Source organism: Echiichthys vipera (genome assembly GCF_963691815.1).
Source record: "Echiichthys vipera genome assembly, chromosome: 19".
NCBI classification, from domain to species: domain Eukaryota; kingdom Metazoa; phylum Chordata; class Actinopteri; order Perciformes; family Trachinidae; genus Echiichthys; species Echiichthys vipera.
The window spans coordinates 9,066,092-9,084,348 of NC_139844.1; the positions used below are offsets into that span (position 1 = coordinate 9,066,092).

Genomic DNA, 18,257 nt, shown 5'->3' on the forward strand with positions numbered 1-18,257 from the left:
AATAAAAACAAAAAACCTGGATCGAATCACATTATACATAGTTTTGCTGTTCTGAGTAATCAATTAATTCCATTTTTCTTTAAAGGAAAGCAGTTACGAGACAAGAGTGAGCTCATCCCCAAGTTTTTGTCCTTCTGTACTGTACAATACTACCCGCCTGCATGGTGCACATGGCAAAAACACTGATAGGCCAAGAGATAGCAAGAAATAACAGAGAGAGAGGGGGTGGAGAGAGAGAGAGAGAGAGAAAGAAACAAAGAGAGAGAGAGAGAGAGAGAGAGAGAGAGAACCCGACAGGGCTCTGTATTCACAGCTGCTGAGGTGAGGGGTAAAATGTGACGGACAGACAGTTAAATAATCATAACAGTCTCTTTTTTATACTTTGAAAAAATAAAATAAAACCTCCTCCCGAGGGGAGAAAGACACGTAAGTTCCAAACTGAGCAGCATCCCGTCTGTCTCCCATCCATCCATCGATGCATCCAATCTATTCTGGCTGTTGTCAAAGCTTGTTCTGAAGATCTTGAAGATGAAGATGATGATGATGACGGTGAGAGCAGAAGATTTTAAACAAAACAATTCAACCAAAAAAAAAACGTTATAGAATAATATGTAGAAGAAGAAGAAGCAGAGTTCGGGAAAAACTCCAACTTCCACCAGGCACTGTAGCTGATAGAGAGAGACAGTCACAGAACCAGCTGATACTGAGCTTCTATCCCACAATGCAACAGAGGTCTGAAACCTTAAAACATTCCCACATCGCTGAGAGACAGGTAGAGGAAATAACAAAAACAAAACAAAAAGCCAGGAGGTGCTGCTGTGTGAGATACTCCCACACTTAAAATGATGAGCTCAGCTGTATGCTGCAACTCATGCTCCCAAGATGCACTGCTGCTGCTGCTGCTGCTGCGATGGCCTGACAGAAACTGCCAGAAAACAAAGAGGAAAAAAATAAAAGGAGACCGGCCCTGATTTGACAGTGACGACAACTTGGCAAAAATCTACAATGACGTCGCAGTTGTTTTCTTGGGTCAGGAAGCAGGAAGTAGGTCACCGAGGAATGAGCAGCAAGACAACACTGCCTTTTAATAGGCTGAGGCAGACAGACAGGTTGTCAGACAGATTAGACAGGCAGGTTTAAATACGCTGCTGCTCCTTCTGACGTGAGTCTTTTCTTTTAAGTACTGGCGGTAAAAACAAACCAGCCCCGAATCCCCTCCTCCGCACTGAAGTGGTGAGGCTGAGGATCTCCGCGCTGAAAGCCAAAACCTCTCCGAACACTGCTCCACGGCCGTCCAAACATCCATCCATCCATCCATCCATCCATCCGAAAAGGTGTGACAGAGACAGCAATGGGTCTGGTGCACCGACCTCCAAGGGAAGAGGCGTAGAAGTGAGAAGTAGAGGGAGTAGGAGAGCTGAAGGGGTTTGTGGGTTTGTCACTCGGTGAGCAGCTGCTGGAGGAGGCTCTTCTGCTGGGCCTGGTTGTTCTGGGAGCCCTGCGGTACGGGGCCCTTCTGGGAGGCCGCGGCTCCGATGGAGCCCTGGTTCAGGTAGGAGTCACTGCCAACCAGGTTCACTGTGCACTGGACGTCCGCAAATACCTGAACCTGCTGCACCTGCGGAAACAGAAGCAGCAATGAAACGAGGATCACACAGTCTTTATTAGAGCCTGACGCATCCTGGATTTCTGAGGCTGATATCAGTATTTGGGAGTAAATTTTGATGTTTTTATTTTAATTTTTTACATACCCACATTTACAAATACTTCTGATGAGGATTTAAGTCCTGAGTAGGATGTTTTACAGCTGAAACTGGTCTCAATTCTAATTCATTTGGGGATATTTTACTAACAGTTTACTAGGATATAAAATATATTCTCAGAATTGTACAAAGAACTCTCTAACCTGGTGCAGTAGTGAAAATATTAATGTTTACATTAAGAATTGACCCCAAAACACACTACAGCAGTCAACACAATAAACTCTAAAGTCAGGGAGTGCTGAGTGACCAGAAGAAAGGGCTTTGTTTCAGTCAAACTCTGGAGCGTTATTTAGTCTTTCTGATGACATAGGTGGTACCAATGGATGCCTTTGACATCACAGCCTCTGAAAGACGCTTCCGTCGACTGAGATGGTTGGTGGCCCCCCGGGTTATGAATTGATGTTGGATCATTCAAATTTGAATCTTAAAATAACTTTTTTAATCAGCACTATTCAGATCTTAAATTTCTGTACTGAAGTTTATTCATCAGCTTATATGGTTCTCAACCTTTTTTGAGACTGACCTTACCTTGATGCACTGACACTGTGGAAAAGCGCAGCTTCAGGCTAATGGTAAGCTAACGTTACGGTCAAGCTGCACGCTGTTTTCGCCGTTGTTCCTCCGCAGCCTATTTCTGCCTCGCAAGTTTTGTCAAGATTTGAAAACTATGAAAGTTTAAAATGTTAAAAATAAAAAAAACAACCCATCTCACGTAAGTGTTACCTCTTGCTTGAGACTGAAAGTTTCAAAAAAAGCAACTTTAAGAACAAAAAGAGGGATTGTAGTTAGTTGTAGCAGCTTTCATACTGCGTGACACAATCCTGTATTAAACTGAGAAAAACAGAGAAGTCACTTCAATTACCTAAACGAGCAAAACACCACTGACATTATGCATGATTTTCTTTCCTTGAATTTAGAACAAACAAACACCAGATGCCACTATAGTGAGGTCATTTCCAACATGCAGTATGCCGGGGTTAGAAGGACATAATAAGCTGTACTTATGTTTTATGGACTTAAAAACTTCGGGGAAATGCACCACAAAGTCAGGTGGTAGGATGCAGGGAAAACACGAGACAGCGAACCCATCATGACAATAAAAGTCCTAGAGCGTTGAAAGGCACTAACCTGCTGGTCGCTGCACACTGAACTGACGTTGCTGAGGTTACTGTTGCTCATGCCAACCGGCTGTCCCATGTGAGGTAATGAGCCGACAGCACCCGAGCCCCCGGCCATGGAGACGGTGATGCTCATGTTGTTGTAAACCCCCTGCTGGCCAAAAGCCTGCCCTGCACTCTGTCCTGACTGACTGAACAGACTGCAGCACAACAGAGACAACCAGAGAAAGCACATGCTTTACACCGACATGTGAAAGAGTCTCATTTAAACAATCAAATAATAATAAACCACTTCCTCACCTGTTGCTGCCCAAGCCTGTCTGTTGCCAGCTCTTCATTTCTGGTGACTGGTAGCCAGGGGGTGGGGCTTGCAGAGGACTCTGGGAGGTGGAGTTTTGAGGTGACAACAAGGGGCTGGTTGGGCTCATCTCAGAAGGGAAAGGTGGGTCTTGCTGGGTGATTGCTTTGAGAGAGGAGAAGTACAAAAGTTAGGCCAGTTCATGAACATAATAAAACACAACTGGTCATTTTAGCTAATTTTCAGTATGCTGTGGTCATTGCATGAGTATTTATCAAAACATTTTACTTCATGCACTGAGCATTGCTAGACATTTTTTAAATTTGTCTTCCTCGTTTAAGATAAGATATAACACTTTTTTTATTTGCAGGGAAACTGCTGTGCAGCAGTTGCAAATAGACCAGGTAGCACTTTATGGTAGAGGGCCGTACGGAGACCTTTTGAGGGGTAGGGCCTCTGACCTCTCCTCTGTACAGACTCTGACAACAGACAATGATAGACGGCATGGTGGCATTCAGCCAAAACGTTCTCGAATTCACAGTTGCCAGCCTGTGTCACTAACAGCGTGTAGGGCAGGAAATCAGTGGTTGAAAATACACAACTTCTTTCATTTTCAAAACTGTATCGCATGCATTCTAACGCAGGGTGGAGGGTTTTATAAATGCATCCTATTCATCTGAGCTGAGGTAGAAAAATACCCTCATGGCCGGCCTGCCCCATGGCATCTTGGCACCCTCTGCTGACTAATTTAATGTCTGTTCTGGAATAATTATTAATACTATTTTTATGTTTCATCTTTACTATTATTCTCATGTGACTTTAAGAAGTCAAACACTGTTTGTTTAGGGAGGAGACCCTGGAAGTTCAGTTTAGTGGTTAATTCGAGCTGGAGAGCTCAGAATGTGTTTTTTCTATGGGAGTAGCCCTCAGATTGGTCACACTGTTTTATGTTGTTTTTGTTATGCTTTATGTGCGTTTGGGCCTTTTTTTTGTTTGTTTGCTTTTTAATGTAACTTTTTTTTTTACCCTCCCTCCCCACTCTCTTCCTCCACTACTATTACTTACTTTAAGGCCATGCAGTGTCATTCTAACTTATTATTATTGTTCCTATGGCTAATGCTGTACTGGAGTGTGTCTGATCTCCTGGAATACTAAGGGAAGAACAAAGCGATCAAAATAGGTAAGGTCCAGACACAGTTGCAGCACCGTCAGGGGATGTGATGTTTCTGCAGGAAACACATCTTAAAACAGCTGAAACCCCACGTATTAAGAGGGCATGGATGAGCCACTTATTTCACTCCAAATTTACAGATAGAGTCAGAGGGGCAGCTACCATCATTTATAAAAGGGTCCTGTTTGAGCCGACAAATGTAATCCTAGATACTGACGGCCGCTATGTAATAGTTCCGGGCACACTCCAGAACACACCAGTGGTCTTAGTTTCGGTTTCTTCGCCCACCTGGGACGATGAACAGTTTTTTACAAGGCTATTCTGCAGATTCCCAAACGCAAGTCATCACATTATCATAGGCGGAGACTTCAACCTGGTGCAGGATGTGACTCTTGACAGATCTTCTCCTACACAGGTTATGCTATCCAAATCAGCACACACAGTAAAAACATATGCATCACAATTGGGAATGTCTGATCCCTGGAGGTTTAGAAACCCCCATGGGAAAGCTTTTTTCCTTTTTTCCCCCGTGTACACCACACATTCTCCCGAATTGATTTCTTCTTACTTGATAACCTCCTCAGCTGCGTGAATGCATGTGAATATCAACCAATAGTCAGATTCATGTTGGGGTTTTTCTGTTTTTGTCTGTGTTTTTCTTTTTGTTTTCACATTAAAGCAGACATGCTGTTCATTTGTTCTACCTGTTTCTGTGCTCTGGTCTGCAAAAACTAATAAAAAAAAAAAAAAGAAAAAAAAGAAAAAGAAAAAAAAAGACAAAACTGAGTTAGAACCAGCAATAAAACAAGCCGGTGCGAACGACCTGCTGCAGCCGCCGCCATCTTTCCACTGCTGTCAACAAAGTCAAAAGTACATAGCGCCCTCCTATCAATTTCTTCATCTGAACCAATTTGAATTGTCACACATTTTAATCGACCGTCTCAAGATGCATCGTTACATCCCTAGTTCAGATTTTTAGCACCGACCAGAAGTTAGAGTGAAACTTTATTATTTTGCTTGAGAAGATGATTCACTCCTACAAAAAACAACTAAAACAGAATTAAACAAACTGAAATCCTTTATTTTGTTGTGCTTGAAACCATAAAGTGAGTTTTGATTTAACTTTGGACTGTTTCTGTTGGGGAACATTATTTGAACCTTTTGGACAACTATTTAAAAGACATTTTCTGATGCCGAGTGTAGCTCATTGTGCAATACAATGATTTAAACTGAATTTGTATTGTGGCTCTGATTATTGCTCTATAATTGTGATCCTTCTGTCTGGTGATTTTACACGTTCATGAGACATGTTCAAAATATAGATATTTACCTTTAATTCAACACAATGTTTCATGTCTGTGGACAGAATCTCAACCTTCTCTGTCTAAAACAAAAATAAATGTCATTTGTAATGAAATTAAATGAAACATCCTCTATATTTATGATCATTATCAGAGGCAAAACTCAACGTAGAAAGGCATCTGCTGCATGTGAACACTCGTGAGCTGTGGGACATAACTGCAATGACAGGAAGTTAAAGGAAATCTTGTAGGCATAATCATGAACATCTTGCGTGATTGCATCTACAATAATTCCTTTAATTTCCAGTTATTGCACAATTATGTACCAAGTCAGTTTTGGAGGAGTTGTAAAGATTAAATTCCAGCGTAATCTATGAGAGACATAAATCCAGAGATAGAGTGAGAAAGAGCAGATCTGCAGCTGTGTATTTTCACTGAACCTTCTCTTTCAAATCTTTGCAGTTTTCTGTTGACGAATAAAGATTTCTCTTTGCCAATTTTTAACTTATGTTATATTTACACAAAAATTAAAAGATGAAATACATCACAGGGGATGTTTACAACCTAGAGTGTCAAGGCTTTCGATAACTGGGCATTGGGTGAATTTATTTTACAATGTTGAAGTATGATAAAATAAAGAGCATCGCAACAGACATTGACTTGATGTAAAAATGTAGTTGATTCTCCGTCTCTCAGGAAATGACTGTGTGAAGCACGTTGAATGAACTCACCAGATCCTCCGAACTGCTGAAACAGGCCCTGCTGCAACGAGGAGTTCACGGTGCTGCTGAACTGGCCCTGCATGCGGCCCAACAGCGTCTGGCTATTTAGGGGAAGTCTGACGGGCAGTTTGTTGTCCAGAGGTCCCCCGGCCATGGGGCTGAAGTGACTCGGTGAGGTAGGGGATTTTCCTGTCAATGGGTTGTACCCCGGTGGGAAATTGAACTGCTGCTTCTGCTGAGGCGTTGTTGGGGGACCTTTGGCAACCCTGGCAGTCCCAATGGGCCCCACGGCGCCGGTCGGAGCGCCTGCCATGTTCTGTTTCATCAGCATGACCTTCTGCTGGAAAAGCTGGCGCTGGCGGTGCTGGATGCTGTAGAGCTCCCTCTGACGCTGGGCCAGCATCTGGGCGTTCAGCGGAGGCTGCTGCGAAGAAAGATATAAGATGTAAGAAAGCATGTTACAGGGAACTTTTTACCTATTCCTATAAGTATATTATTCAAAGTATATTCAGAGTATCTGCAGGTTTCAGAAAGCTAAATTTAGACTTCTGAGAGCTTAGTGAACTCAATTTTCAACAGTCCAAAAAATGTCTTAACTCAGTCACTTACGGCCTCTTAATTGTGCTACTTTCCACTTGTAACTGAACTTGCATTAACTTATTTTTTGTGGATGTGGAACAAGCTGGTAACACAACATTGACATATTTTCATATTTCAAGTTGATATGACGCTGTTAGCGGATCCAGTGGCAACGATTAGCTTTCATTTGGAGTAGTGTTTCTGGCCAACCCGATGAGAATTAGTCCAATATTTACTTTCTTAGATCTGTTTTTAGTCTCCATCCAACCCCTGAGCGATATATCTGCCTTTTTTTGCTACTAAATGCTCCACTTTATTCTACCTTATTACTTAAAAGTTGTTGTTGTTTTTAAAAAAAAAAAAAACTGTGGCGTACTCTCATAGAAATGACAGAACAAATCATTGAAATTACAGGTTGTAAGAAACTAAACAACAAGCCAGTAGATAATGAAATGACCCGTAGAGCTGATAATTATCTCAGGGTTCATCACCACAAACAACCCTGCACAGTTAGTTAGTTATTTGATCGATTGTGAATAGAAAAATATTGATGGCAGCAGCTTCAAATGCCATTTCAGCAAAGTGGTTGAATCTATGTAAACAAATTATTTTGCTGGTCTTTCCGGCTCAAAAAAACAACAACCCATCAGTGGGTGGTCTGTGACTCACCTGTGAGGGCATTTGAGGCTGTTGAACCCCCTGACGAATCCCGATGTTCACATGCTGGGCTCCTCCAGGAAAAGGATTCATGCCCGCCATCCTGTTCTGGAGCTGGAGACAAGAGAACAAAATACACTCAGGCAGATGTTGAAGGATGAGAGGAGGGGTTCATTATGACATAGAATGATTCAGACTAACACAGAAAGCTACAAGTTAACACTTTGTGCTATTCATTACACCTCTCAGCACTTTTCTTTCACACTCAGTAAAACGTGAAGAGTTTTGAAAAGCATTCAGAACACACGAAACAAAAAACTAACCTTGAATGTGACAAAAGTACCTCAAGCAGCAACGTTGTACATCCCATTATGTAGTCGTGATAAAGCACAAAATAAAGAGAACCAAGCACCTGTGTCCTTACCTGCTGTGGGCCCTGTAGCCTCTGCTGCAGCTGCAGGCGCAGTTGGTTGGGCGGCAGCCTGAGTGGAGCGACGATCCCCTGCGGTCGCGCCATGCCCGGCCTCAGCCCGATGCTCGTTGTTCCGCCGGGGAAAGCCCCCCGTGGTGCTCCGAACCCCAGACCCTGTGGCCCCACTGTGGCCAGACCTGGAGGAAACTGAGCTTGTGGAGCTGGTGTGAATTGGGAATGGTAGGTGGAGAGTTTAGGGTCGATGGAACCTGACGTGGCAGTGGGTTGTTGCTGGGATTGGAAGGTTTGAGGCAAAGGGTCAAAACAGCCCCCCTGGGAAGAGGAGAGAAAACAGGACAAGAGAGACTAATGTTTCTTTTGCACAAATGTCATTTGAAATAAAGAAAAATAAACTTTGAATTCTGAGCTTGAAATGTGATTTACAGACTGCCCTCAATGGTATCACACTATTTGTTACAATTAGGGTTGCAATGGTTTGAGATATCAAACAACCATTATTATTGTTATTATTGTCAGTTACAATGATTCAAAGTCGTCAGTTTGCTGTATTGAATGTATTGCTATATTAATGCTCTCAATGTTGAGGACAGCTGATTTACAGGAATGAAAACAGAAGTTGTTTTTTTGGATGAACAAACACTGTTATAATTGAAACCTGAAACCATTTTTAAAAAATTGAAATTGAACTATGTGTCAAAAGTCTCCCTTTTGGAAAAACAAAAACAAATTGATTTTTTTTTTTAAATACTGAAAATAAGCAAATGTTTGCGCTATGATAATGGTCAATTTACAAATGTAGCTACAGAACAGGTTACATAATCAGAGGCTAAAATAAAGTTGTAAGTATTTAGGAACGACAGCAGGAGTAAGGAATAAAGTAAAACACCTCCTATTTGACTTGAATGCTGTTCAGCAGGGTTTTTGCCAAATGCTGCTTAACTGACCATAAAACTAAATATGTAGAGCCTTTTCCTAACTGCACATATTTTCACCAAACCTGCAATCTTTAATCACACACGTACCTGCACCAGTTTGTCAATACCCAGGGCCTTATCCAGCTCAGCCAGTTCACTCTCGTCGGTCCCACTGAGGAAGGAGACGAGCTGCTCCAACAGAGCTTTTTCGTCATTTCGGCCCTCGGGTGTGGTCGGAGGGCCCAGCACTTCGTCCAGCGTACAGGGCACACACTGCCTGCTCGCACGAACAAACACTGTACGTTATTATCGTTGCTACGATGGAGTGTCAAGTGCATTAAATCAGCTTTTTAAGCGCAGAAATTCTTACTCTTGTGGTGATGCCAAAGGAGCTTGTAAAGGTGTTCCAAGACCATCGAAGGTCAAGGTGTCAGACAGAGCCAGAGGCTGGAACTGGGAGTCTCCCACATCCATCTTGGAAAGCTCTGAAACATATTTTAACAGTTTTATTGCAATTAACTAGAACCAGTATCGGCATTATATATTTTTCTGATATGTGCCAATATGAAAACCTGTTTTCACAGAACACATAATGCAGAAAACGAAGCTTCATTTTTAAATGGTTTCATAAAGCTATTTATTTTACAGGGTTCCTATCACCTTTTTACAAAGTCAAATTCAAGCACTTCAATGTGCAATTTCAAGCTTTTCCAGCACATTTTTATAGCTGTGGAAATTACATATCGATATACAGTATTTGGAGGAGTACAATATACTGATTATTGCACTTCTTCTTCTCGTTACATTATATGTTAATTTGATTTAAACAACCAAAACGATATGCTTTGAAAAATCAAAGGAAAACACAGCAAAGCTTTGTGTTTCAAAATGTGTTAATTGTTTAAAAGTAGACCTGGTATGGTATATAATCTACATTTCAAGCAATTTCAAGCAATAATCAAAATCCAAGCTCTTTCAACATCACACTGAAATTCAAGTGTTTTCAAGGATTTCCAGCAAGCCTAAGAACCCTGATTTTATTTGGATTTATTCAAATTTTAAGCAATTGACAGGTACTGAGCATACTGTTCCTTAAACTTATTTATTTTTGATTTAATTGGTCAGCAGTTGAATGACACTGACCATGTTTATTTAACTATATATTTTATTTTTATTTATTTATTCTCAGTGTGAATTTAGAATTAATTGACATGTATTACATCATATAATGTATAATCATTTAGAATAATGTTAAATATTTTTTTTTTAAAGTTATTAGTTTCGTTAAGCAGCCTTCTGAGTACCCTTTGAGAGAAAAATCTACAGAAAAAAAAAATTACTATATCAGGCCACATCAGTAAAAAGTGATTTTTTCCCCTCTAAAATTGGTATTGGAAATAATATTAAATCCCTGTAGAGTATGTAGAGCATTGCAATATTTAAACCGTAACTTAACATTGTGTCTGTGGTGATCACTTGTGGGGTCATCTATGTAACAGAATACAGTCTGAACACACCCAATGGGTGAAACTGAGTGTGGTCCTTTATGTAAGAGCAGTGAAACTTTAACCTTTAAGAGGTCAGCTCAACAATGTTTTTCTGCTACAGGAGAGTAAGTGTCGAGTTACAACATAGCAAAATTCCCACAGTGCTCATTAGATATTCTCCAGAACATATTCTAAGACATAACTGCGACTGTATAGGTGTTATGTTTTGTTGCATACCAGTGCTTGAACTGAATGGATTGATGACTTCTGACTCTGGGAAGGGGCTACTGTCTTTGGGGGTCTGGAAGGCATCTCCCTGTCCCTGGGTCTGTGTCTGGTTCGGAGTGGGGGGACTGCAGAAATCAAAGGAAGACTGACTCTGGAGGCTGCAGCCGGAGGTCGGGCCACCATCACTGAGTCCTGGAAAACAAACAGAAGCTCATAGAAAAATAGGGAAAACTAACTAAAATAAACAAAAAAGGGATGCACAAACATTTAGTTGATACACAGAGTTAAGACCGTAAGACTGCAGTGTTAAATTATTCTGTATCCATGTGTGGACTGTTGAAATTGCAGTGCCTCCCAATCGCCACCAGGGGGCACACAGACTACCACTGTGTAGGTAAATAAATGAGTGAATAAATACAGAAGAGGCTGGATTATACAAAGATACCAATAACATAATAAATAATATATATATAGTAAATAAATAGTAATAATAAAATAAATAATAATATAATAAACAGTATAAAAATAAAATGTATTACTAGTTATCATAATAAAAATAAAATAAAAATAATAAAAGTTAAATCATAAATTGAGAAAAAAACTATTTTGTAATTTCTTGACATGAAAATGGTTTAATGAACACTCGAAAAAAAAAAAAAAAAAAAAAAAATATATATATATATATATATATATATATATATTTATATATATATAAATGAAAAACTGTACCTCTGTTGGGAGTGCCGGGAGGCTCTCTCTTCACATTTACATTGCGTGGAGTGCTGGCCTCGCCGGGCTGGAGCTGAGTGGGCGACTGTAGTTTGAGCTGGGGGGAAGGGGGGTGGAGCTGGGGTGACGGCGACTGCAACTGGGGAAGGGACTGTGGCTGGGACAGGGGGGACTGGAGATGAGGCAGGGGGGACTGGAGTTGAGCTGGGGGCTGAGGGGCTGGAGAGTGGAGTTGGGGGCCTCCTCCAGGGGTTGTTGAATCCTCGCTGCTGTGTTTGACCCCACTCGGGCCTCTCAGGCCAGGCAGCAGCTGGGTGAGAGGGTCCATGTCAACAGGGCCACCAGAGATCTGAGGGAGGGGAAAATGGAGAGTGGATCAGAAACAGATGAAAATGGGATAAAAAAAAAAGAGGAAAAAGACAGGATGGAAGAATGAACAGTGTAATGGCGTGAAAGAGAAAAGAATGAAAGGAATAATGGGTGGCAGAAAAGAGAGGATCAGTGACACAGAGATGGGAAGAGACAAAAGGTCAAAGGCCAGTGAGCTTCAAAGGCTGCAGCTGGTAGCTAAGCCTACAGCGGAGACAAAGTCCAAGAAAATAAACATTCAACGTGATTTACAATGACTGTCAGGCAACTGCCAATGCAGGAGCAAAGCTCAATAGAGGAGAATAACAGTGCTTAATTGAGAAGTATTCTTGAGTGTGGGTGTACATATAAAAACAACAGTGCCAGCCCTGAAGGAGGACGCACATTTAATAATAAATAAGATATAAACACACAATCATCCACCCACGCCTCGATCATACACACTGTCATGTGGTATATTGATTGTTTTTGAATTCACACAGAGCTGAATATTAAGCTTTTCATGTTTGTGGAGCGAAACTTGCAATACCTTGCAATAATACATAACTTTGGACCATTATTATTATTATCATCACTGTAGAGCAGTGGTTCTCAAACAGGACCCCCAGGGATCCTCAAGGGAGTTCCAGGGGTTCCCCAGACCAAACTGTTGAACAAGTGAGCTCAATGTGAGTAAGATTCACAAGAGTGACTATTCTCATCATGCGTTTATCTTCTCAAATGCAGTTGAGTCTAATTCCTATCTAACAACCAAAATATTGTCAGACCTGAAGCGGTGGAGGAATGTGACTTAATGTGTATCAATTGAGAGGGTCCTTGACATGAAAAAGGTTGAGAACTACAGCTGTAGATAAAAGCTTTAAGACAAAACTTGCAATATTTAAATAACTTGTTTATTGTTTGCACACATCAAAGCGTTTGTCTGAATGTTTAATTCTTCTAATAATGTTTGTTCCTGTAAAAGTAGATTTTGTAGATCAAAAGAGCAGATTCAGAAAACTATAAAATAATGACTTATTTTTCAAAAAATGAGCTTGCTAATGATGATGATTTAAGAATTAGAAGAAGAAGAATTAGAAAGGAGGAGGAAGAAGAACAGTCATAGTCACAAGCCACAGTCTTCTTGTGCTTATTAGGTAATTACTAGTTAGCTATTTGGCACCCAATCAGTGTGATGAATGTTGTTTTGTCATCGTGCATTAGTAAATAAACGAGAGGACGGTCTTATGGAATGACTGGTAGATGATTCGCTGCCTTCTGCTTTTGCAGGATGTGAACATTGTAAAGATAAAAAGGGAAAAATTCTGCCAGATGGTTTCTTAAAAGCCTTGAATCATCCGTCTCTCGTATCAACTGCAGCTGAAGTTAAGCTGTATTCAACAGTGTTTCGATAACCCGCCATGGTCTCTGCTGTGGTCTGATTTGCTGGGGAGTTTGATAGTTTGCGGACAACAACATCTGATTGGATAGAAGTCTGTTGCTCTTCTAGGTTTCTTTTGTTTTTTTCACAAACAAGACTTAAGACATAACAAGCTTGTTTACAGTTAGCCTGCAGAGTATTCCAAACACAGAACATTCGACCAGGTTCAGGAGGTTAAATCACTAGTCTGACTCCTTACAGATCACCACAACATTTAACAACAACTGTACCGTGGAGTCTCGGCTGTCCCTGCGGCTGTCTCTGCGGTTCTCTCCGACGGGGCTTGATTTTGGGCTGATGCAAGCGGAGCTGCTGCAAACGCCGGCAGGTTTGGACGCACCTCCCGCTGCAACAGTTGAGACCGTACAGGCCACCCCCTCCACGCTGGCTCTCTTCTCCACTTTCACCCTAACCGTCTGCAGGCTGAGGGCAGATGGAGGTGGCAGGTCCCCCAAGTCCTTCAAAAACAAATTATGCTTCCATTAGTACTTTTCATGGCGTCATCGTGGCTCAATGGGGATGTATTATTTATGAGGGACGTACATAATAAGTCAATAACAGATCAAGGCTAACAAAGTGTATTTTAGTTCTTTGCCATCATCAGCATCTTTTGAACACTAAAACAAACACTGATAAATGTGGATTTCAGTAATAAAAACTGAAAATAATGATTCCTAAATGCATCAAAAATAAGGAATATAAAGGGCATATTTTACATTTTCATCTGTATCCAGGAGAAAACGGAGCAGCTGATGGTCCTGTGGCTCTCTGGAGCTGGACTTGGGAGGCGACGAGGCAAGAGTCGGACTGGTAGGCAGCTCCCTCTTGATCTCAACATCGCTTTTGTTCAGTCCGTCCTCGGTGGTGGAGGCATCATTGGGACTGGTGTCCTGGAGCAGCCGGTGCAGGATCTTATGTCGTTCCGTTAGAGTACTGTGAGAGGCAGGGCACTGAGGGGCAGAAGGAGGGTTTGGAGGATGAGGTGATGAGGTGCAGTGGATTCTGTTGTTGTTGTTAGATTCAACTCCTGTCCCATTGCTATCCAGGAGCTGATTGAGTCTGGGGTTACCCAGCTGTGAGGCAGAAGGAAGGGGGGCTTTACCAGAGTCCTCTCCCCCTCCTTCTCCTCCCTCTGGCGGTTTTGCAGATGGAGGCCGTGTAGAGGAGCTGGTGGGTGTACTGGCTTGTCTCTGAAGGACAGGAGAAGACAGGGAGAAGGATCCCGTCGACCCACCGCTGGCACTACCGTCACAACTAGACTGCTGCCTGTTGAGGCTGCCTCCACTACTAAGTTCCCCGACTGGGGAGTGGAGGCCCGGTGTGGAAGGAGAGAAGGGGTTCCCCGGTACCCGAGGGCTTCCCCCTAACCCAGGACTGGCCCGTGGCATCCTGGGCGACATAAAAGAGGTAGGGGTGGCTGTGAGTGGGCTGCTCAAAGGAGAGGGGCTGTTGACCTGTTGGGGACAGGTCCGATTGGGCGTCAGGTAGCCTGTGGGTGTGGCTGGGTTATGTCCTTGGGGGGAGGTGTTTGTGTTATTGGGGTGAAGGCCCGAGGTGGCGTGGCCTGAGCCTTGGGTCCAGTTGCTGCCGGGTGGAAGGGAAGGGGACCGGGAGGGAGTTTGGGCAAGGCTGCTGAGGGTCGTTGGAAGGCTGGGGTTAGTGTTTTCCTGAGAGCTAGCAGTGTTGTGTTCCCTGGAGGGAAATAAAAGGCATCTGTTACCTGAGGAGACTACGTGGAAGAACAAAAAGTGTGTTGTTTTTTGGAATCAGCATCGTACCTGTCAATAGTGTGAATGCCCATAATGAAGGGCTGTACGTCAGGGTTGGGGGGGCAGCAGAACTTGCAGCGGGTCTGAGCACTGAGCGGGGTGCCATCACTTAACGCGAAATGGTACAGCGGGCTGATAGCTGTGCCATGGGTCATCACTGATGGGGATACAGAGACACACACACAAACACACAGGGCAAAAGAAAGAAGCAAACACAGGGTTTAGACTTTAGTCTCATGTCAGTCCTCTCTGACATTTTTACAGCTGTTCTTTTCAACGCTTTAGGTGAGTGATTTGACGACTCTACTCTCATGAACAAGCGAAACAAACTGGCCCAAGCACACAATTTGACTCGTAAGATTTGTTTTCACAGAGCAACAATGCAAGAATCGGGACACCATAGATATCGTAGCTTCTACAATTCTTATGCTAGTGACACCGTAAGGTGTAGGATGGCGTGTGTGTCCTCGCTCTAAGCTCCTCCAGAAGCCTCCTTGTCTCCTCGAGGTGTATTTAAAAAGAAGATCCTCCATGATGGTGGAGGGGGAGCGATGTCCCAGATATTCAATAGACAAAAAAATAATCAGCAGCTATTTTGATAATTTTTCAACGTTGGTGTAACTAATTTCAATGTCAAGCAAAATACTCAACATTTGTTGGTTACAGCTTCATTAGTTTGGTGATTTGTTGCTTTTGTCTTTTCTTACATAATAGTGCATCAAGTAAAACTTTGTTTTATTGAGATTCAACTTGATCTATTATAATGGTATGGGAGTAGTGTGGAAACTGGTGACCAATGCCAAAGCAGGCAGACAGTGTATCACTGATATTTTGATGAGTGAAGCTGAAGAATCAATCGTGGCTACTCACCCTCATGCAGCAGCTTCTTGGCGTGGGAGGGCTCTTTGCCCTGTGGCTGAAAGAAAGCATAGATGCACTTCCTGACCAGGTCCTCCCAGCCAGGCCGACCTGTTGCTCGCAAAGCACTAGTTTCTATGGAGATGATCTTCCCTGGAGGAGAACACCGCGCACACACGCACACACACGAACACACACGCACACACACACACGCACAAAGGTCAGTCTACACAGATTTCAGCAGCAGCCTACAAACATTCATGGTCCACACTGTGACCTCTATGAAAAAGATGGTTTTGAGTTCTCACACATTTCCTAAAATGCTCCCCCAAGATATAAAAGTGCAACAATAAATCGATTAGTTGTCAACTAATAAAGTAATCGCCAACTATTTTGATTATCGATTAATCGGTTTGAGACATTAGTTAAGAATACTACTGTGAGTAGTAGTAGTCACTACTGTGTGTGTGTGTGTGTGTGTGTGTGTGTGTGTGTGTGTGTGTGTGTTTGTGTGTTACCTGTGGGGTCCTGCTTTGTGATGAAAGACTCAGTGCTCAAAGGCTGGGCGCGAGGTATCCGACAGGCAATACAGATCAGGCAGCTTTGCAGGTCTGAAGGAGGAAAGAACTCAAGTAGTGAGGTGTGCGTGTGCGTGTGGGGGGGCTGGGGGGTAGAATTACCACCACATCTCTTCCTCATTTCTTTAGTCAAAGGCCATAATTAATGTAGCAATTCTTGAGTTATGGCCAAAAAAAACTGTTTTTTTGTTTGAAGTCACATTGACTTTTAAATTGCAAAATATAATCACCTAATTTTTGAGACCAAGTGTCAAACTTGAAGAAAGATTTCTCTGTGTACATGAGCCAAATGAGAAATTGTGTCAAGTGAGCTGTTAATCATCACTCTGATGGACAAATCAGATGTTGGGCATTAAAACGACACAATAACAGTCAAACGTAGGATACCTTGAGAGTTCAATTCTACAATCCACCAATTCTTTTCAAAATGAGTAAAAGCAGGCAGAGCTCTGCAGCAAACATAAAATACAACATGCAGTTTTATCAAAGGCCATTGCACCAACATATCCCTAAAATATGAAAAATGTCCTGCAGGAATCTGGCCACGGTCCAACTGGACAGATAGTGGAAGTTGTGATAGTGGAACCTTGTTTTCATACTATTTTAAACTTTCACCCATGAGTAAAAAGAAAAAGGACAAGTTATTTGTGAGCTATTTATCACTTTTTTTATAAGTGGCATAGTCCATATTTACTGTATACCAAAATAAGTATCATGGGAATATCAATCTATATTTGTGGTATACATAAACAGTATTTATACCACAATTTTCAAACAATAGTAACAAAGGGCTTTGCAGCCAAAAAAACACCAATGATAATAACAAGAGTTGTTGGTACAATTTGAACATTCACTGGGCATTTATCCATAAAAAAGGTAATTTTGCTCAGTGTGTATATGTGTTTGCACGTACCTTCTCCTTCCTCCTGTATAGTCCGTGGTTGGGACACGGTGAAACACTGCATGATCTCGTATTGCTGCCGAGCCTCTGGATTTTCCGAATCCAACTCGTCCGGCGGCCTCTTCAGCATGCGACAGTTAAACGTGTGGCTGTTCCTTCGGCCAGATTCCTGTGGCCACGGCACACCGTTTACTGGACAGAGAGGAAAATACACAAGGAGTTTAGCTTTGATGAGGACAATTAACTGTTGCTGTTATTAATACGAAAAAAGAAGCAGAAACACACCCTTTGGGAAAATGTTACCGGTATATACAAGAAATATACGAGTGGGAGGAGTATGCACGCACATCCAAACCAAAGAAATAAACTAAACAAATGAATAGCTTGCACACAGCAGGGCTCCAATACCAATGTATGCTTTTCTGTTATTTCAGATGGCGTTTTGCTCCGTAAACATTAATGTGATGAAGAGCAGTAGTGCTGGAAACGTCTACTCTGTGTAAGAAATACGTGGATATTTGAGCTCATCAGTGTGCGAGCTGTTTGTCAAAGTCCCGTGTTTAACCACTCGTTCATCGTAACCGGCATGAGCTTTGTCTCTATTTATACTAATAGGAGGCAGAGGGGTAAGGGGGCAGGTGTAAATAGCCATGTGCAAGCAGACACATAAATTATCTGTTTGCACTAGGATCTTTAACAGCCCAGTTTGCACAACAGCAGTCTTGGGGTCCCATTTACCAATACCATAATTTCCTTTCTTGCATGTCACTAATTAAACAAATGGCATACTTGCAATCCATGGACTGGTTTTGAAAGCCCTGTAGGACTCACAAATGCTCGCAAATCGCCTTTTTAGGAAACAGGCACCTGATTTCAAGTGTTAGACTGTAAAGCAATCTGTTTTGTGTTCGACACAGCCAAAACTCTTGTCTTATTTTAAATGTTTTTTATTTTTCTCAAGG

At 42.2% G+C, this 18,257-nt stretch overlaps 1 protein-coding gene across 1 annotated transcript in view; it reads right to left on the minus strand.

The window, feature by feature from the left end:
• ncoa1 (nuclear receptor coactivator 1) overlaps positions 1–18,257 on the minus strand; it is a 54,870-nt gene continuing 36,613 nt past the window's right edge. The window contains exons 8-23 of the mRNA XM_083934592.1: positions 17,308–17,487; positions 16,335–16,427; positions 15,829–15,969; positions 14,968–15,115; positions 13,906–14,881; positions 13,420–13,647; positions 11,401–11,749; positions 10,681–10,863; positions 9,327–9,441; positions 9,065–9,233; positions 8,034–8,354; positions 7,622–7,723; positions 6,383–6,797; positions 3,182–3,344; positions 2,892–3,081; positions 1–1,618 (exon numbers count right to left, since the gene is read on the minus strand). Coding sequence (XP_083790718.1) covers positions 1,439–1,618; positions 2,892–3,081; positions 3,182–3,344; positions 6,383–6,797; positions 7,622–7,723; positions 8,034–8,354; positions 9,065–9,233; positions 9,327–9,441; positions 10,681–10,863; positions 11,401–11,749; positions 13,420–13,647; positions 13,906–14,881; positions 14,968–15,115; positions 15,829–15,969; positions 16,335–16,427; positions 17,308–17,487 — 3,953 coding nt within the window. The 3' untranslated portion in view covers positions 1–1,438. The remainder of the gene's footprint in view (positions 1,619–2,891; positions 3,082–3,181; positions 3,345–6,382; positions 6,798–7,621; positions 7,724–8,033; positions 8,355–9,064; positions 9,234–9,326; positions 9,442–10,680; positions 10,864–11,400; positions 11,750–13,419; positions 13,648–13,905; positions 14,882–14,967; positions 15,116–15,828; positions 15,970–16,334; positions 16,428–17,307; positions 17,488–18,257) is intronic.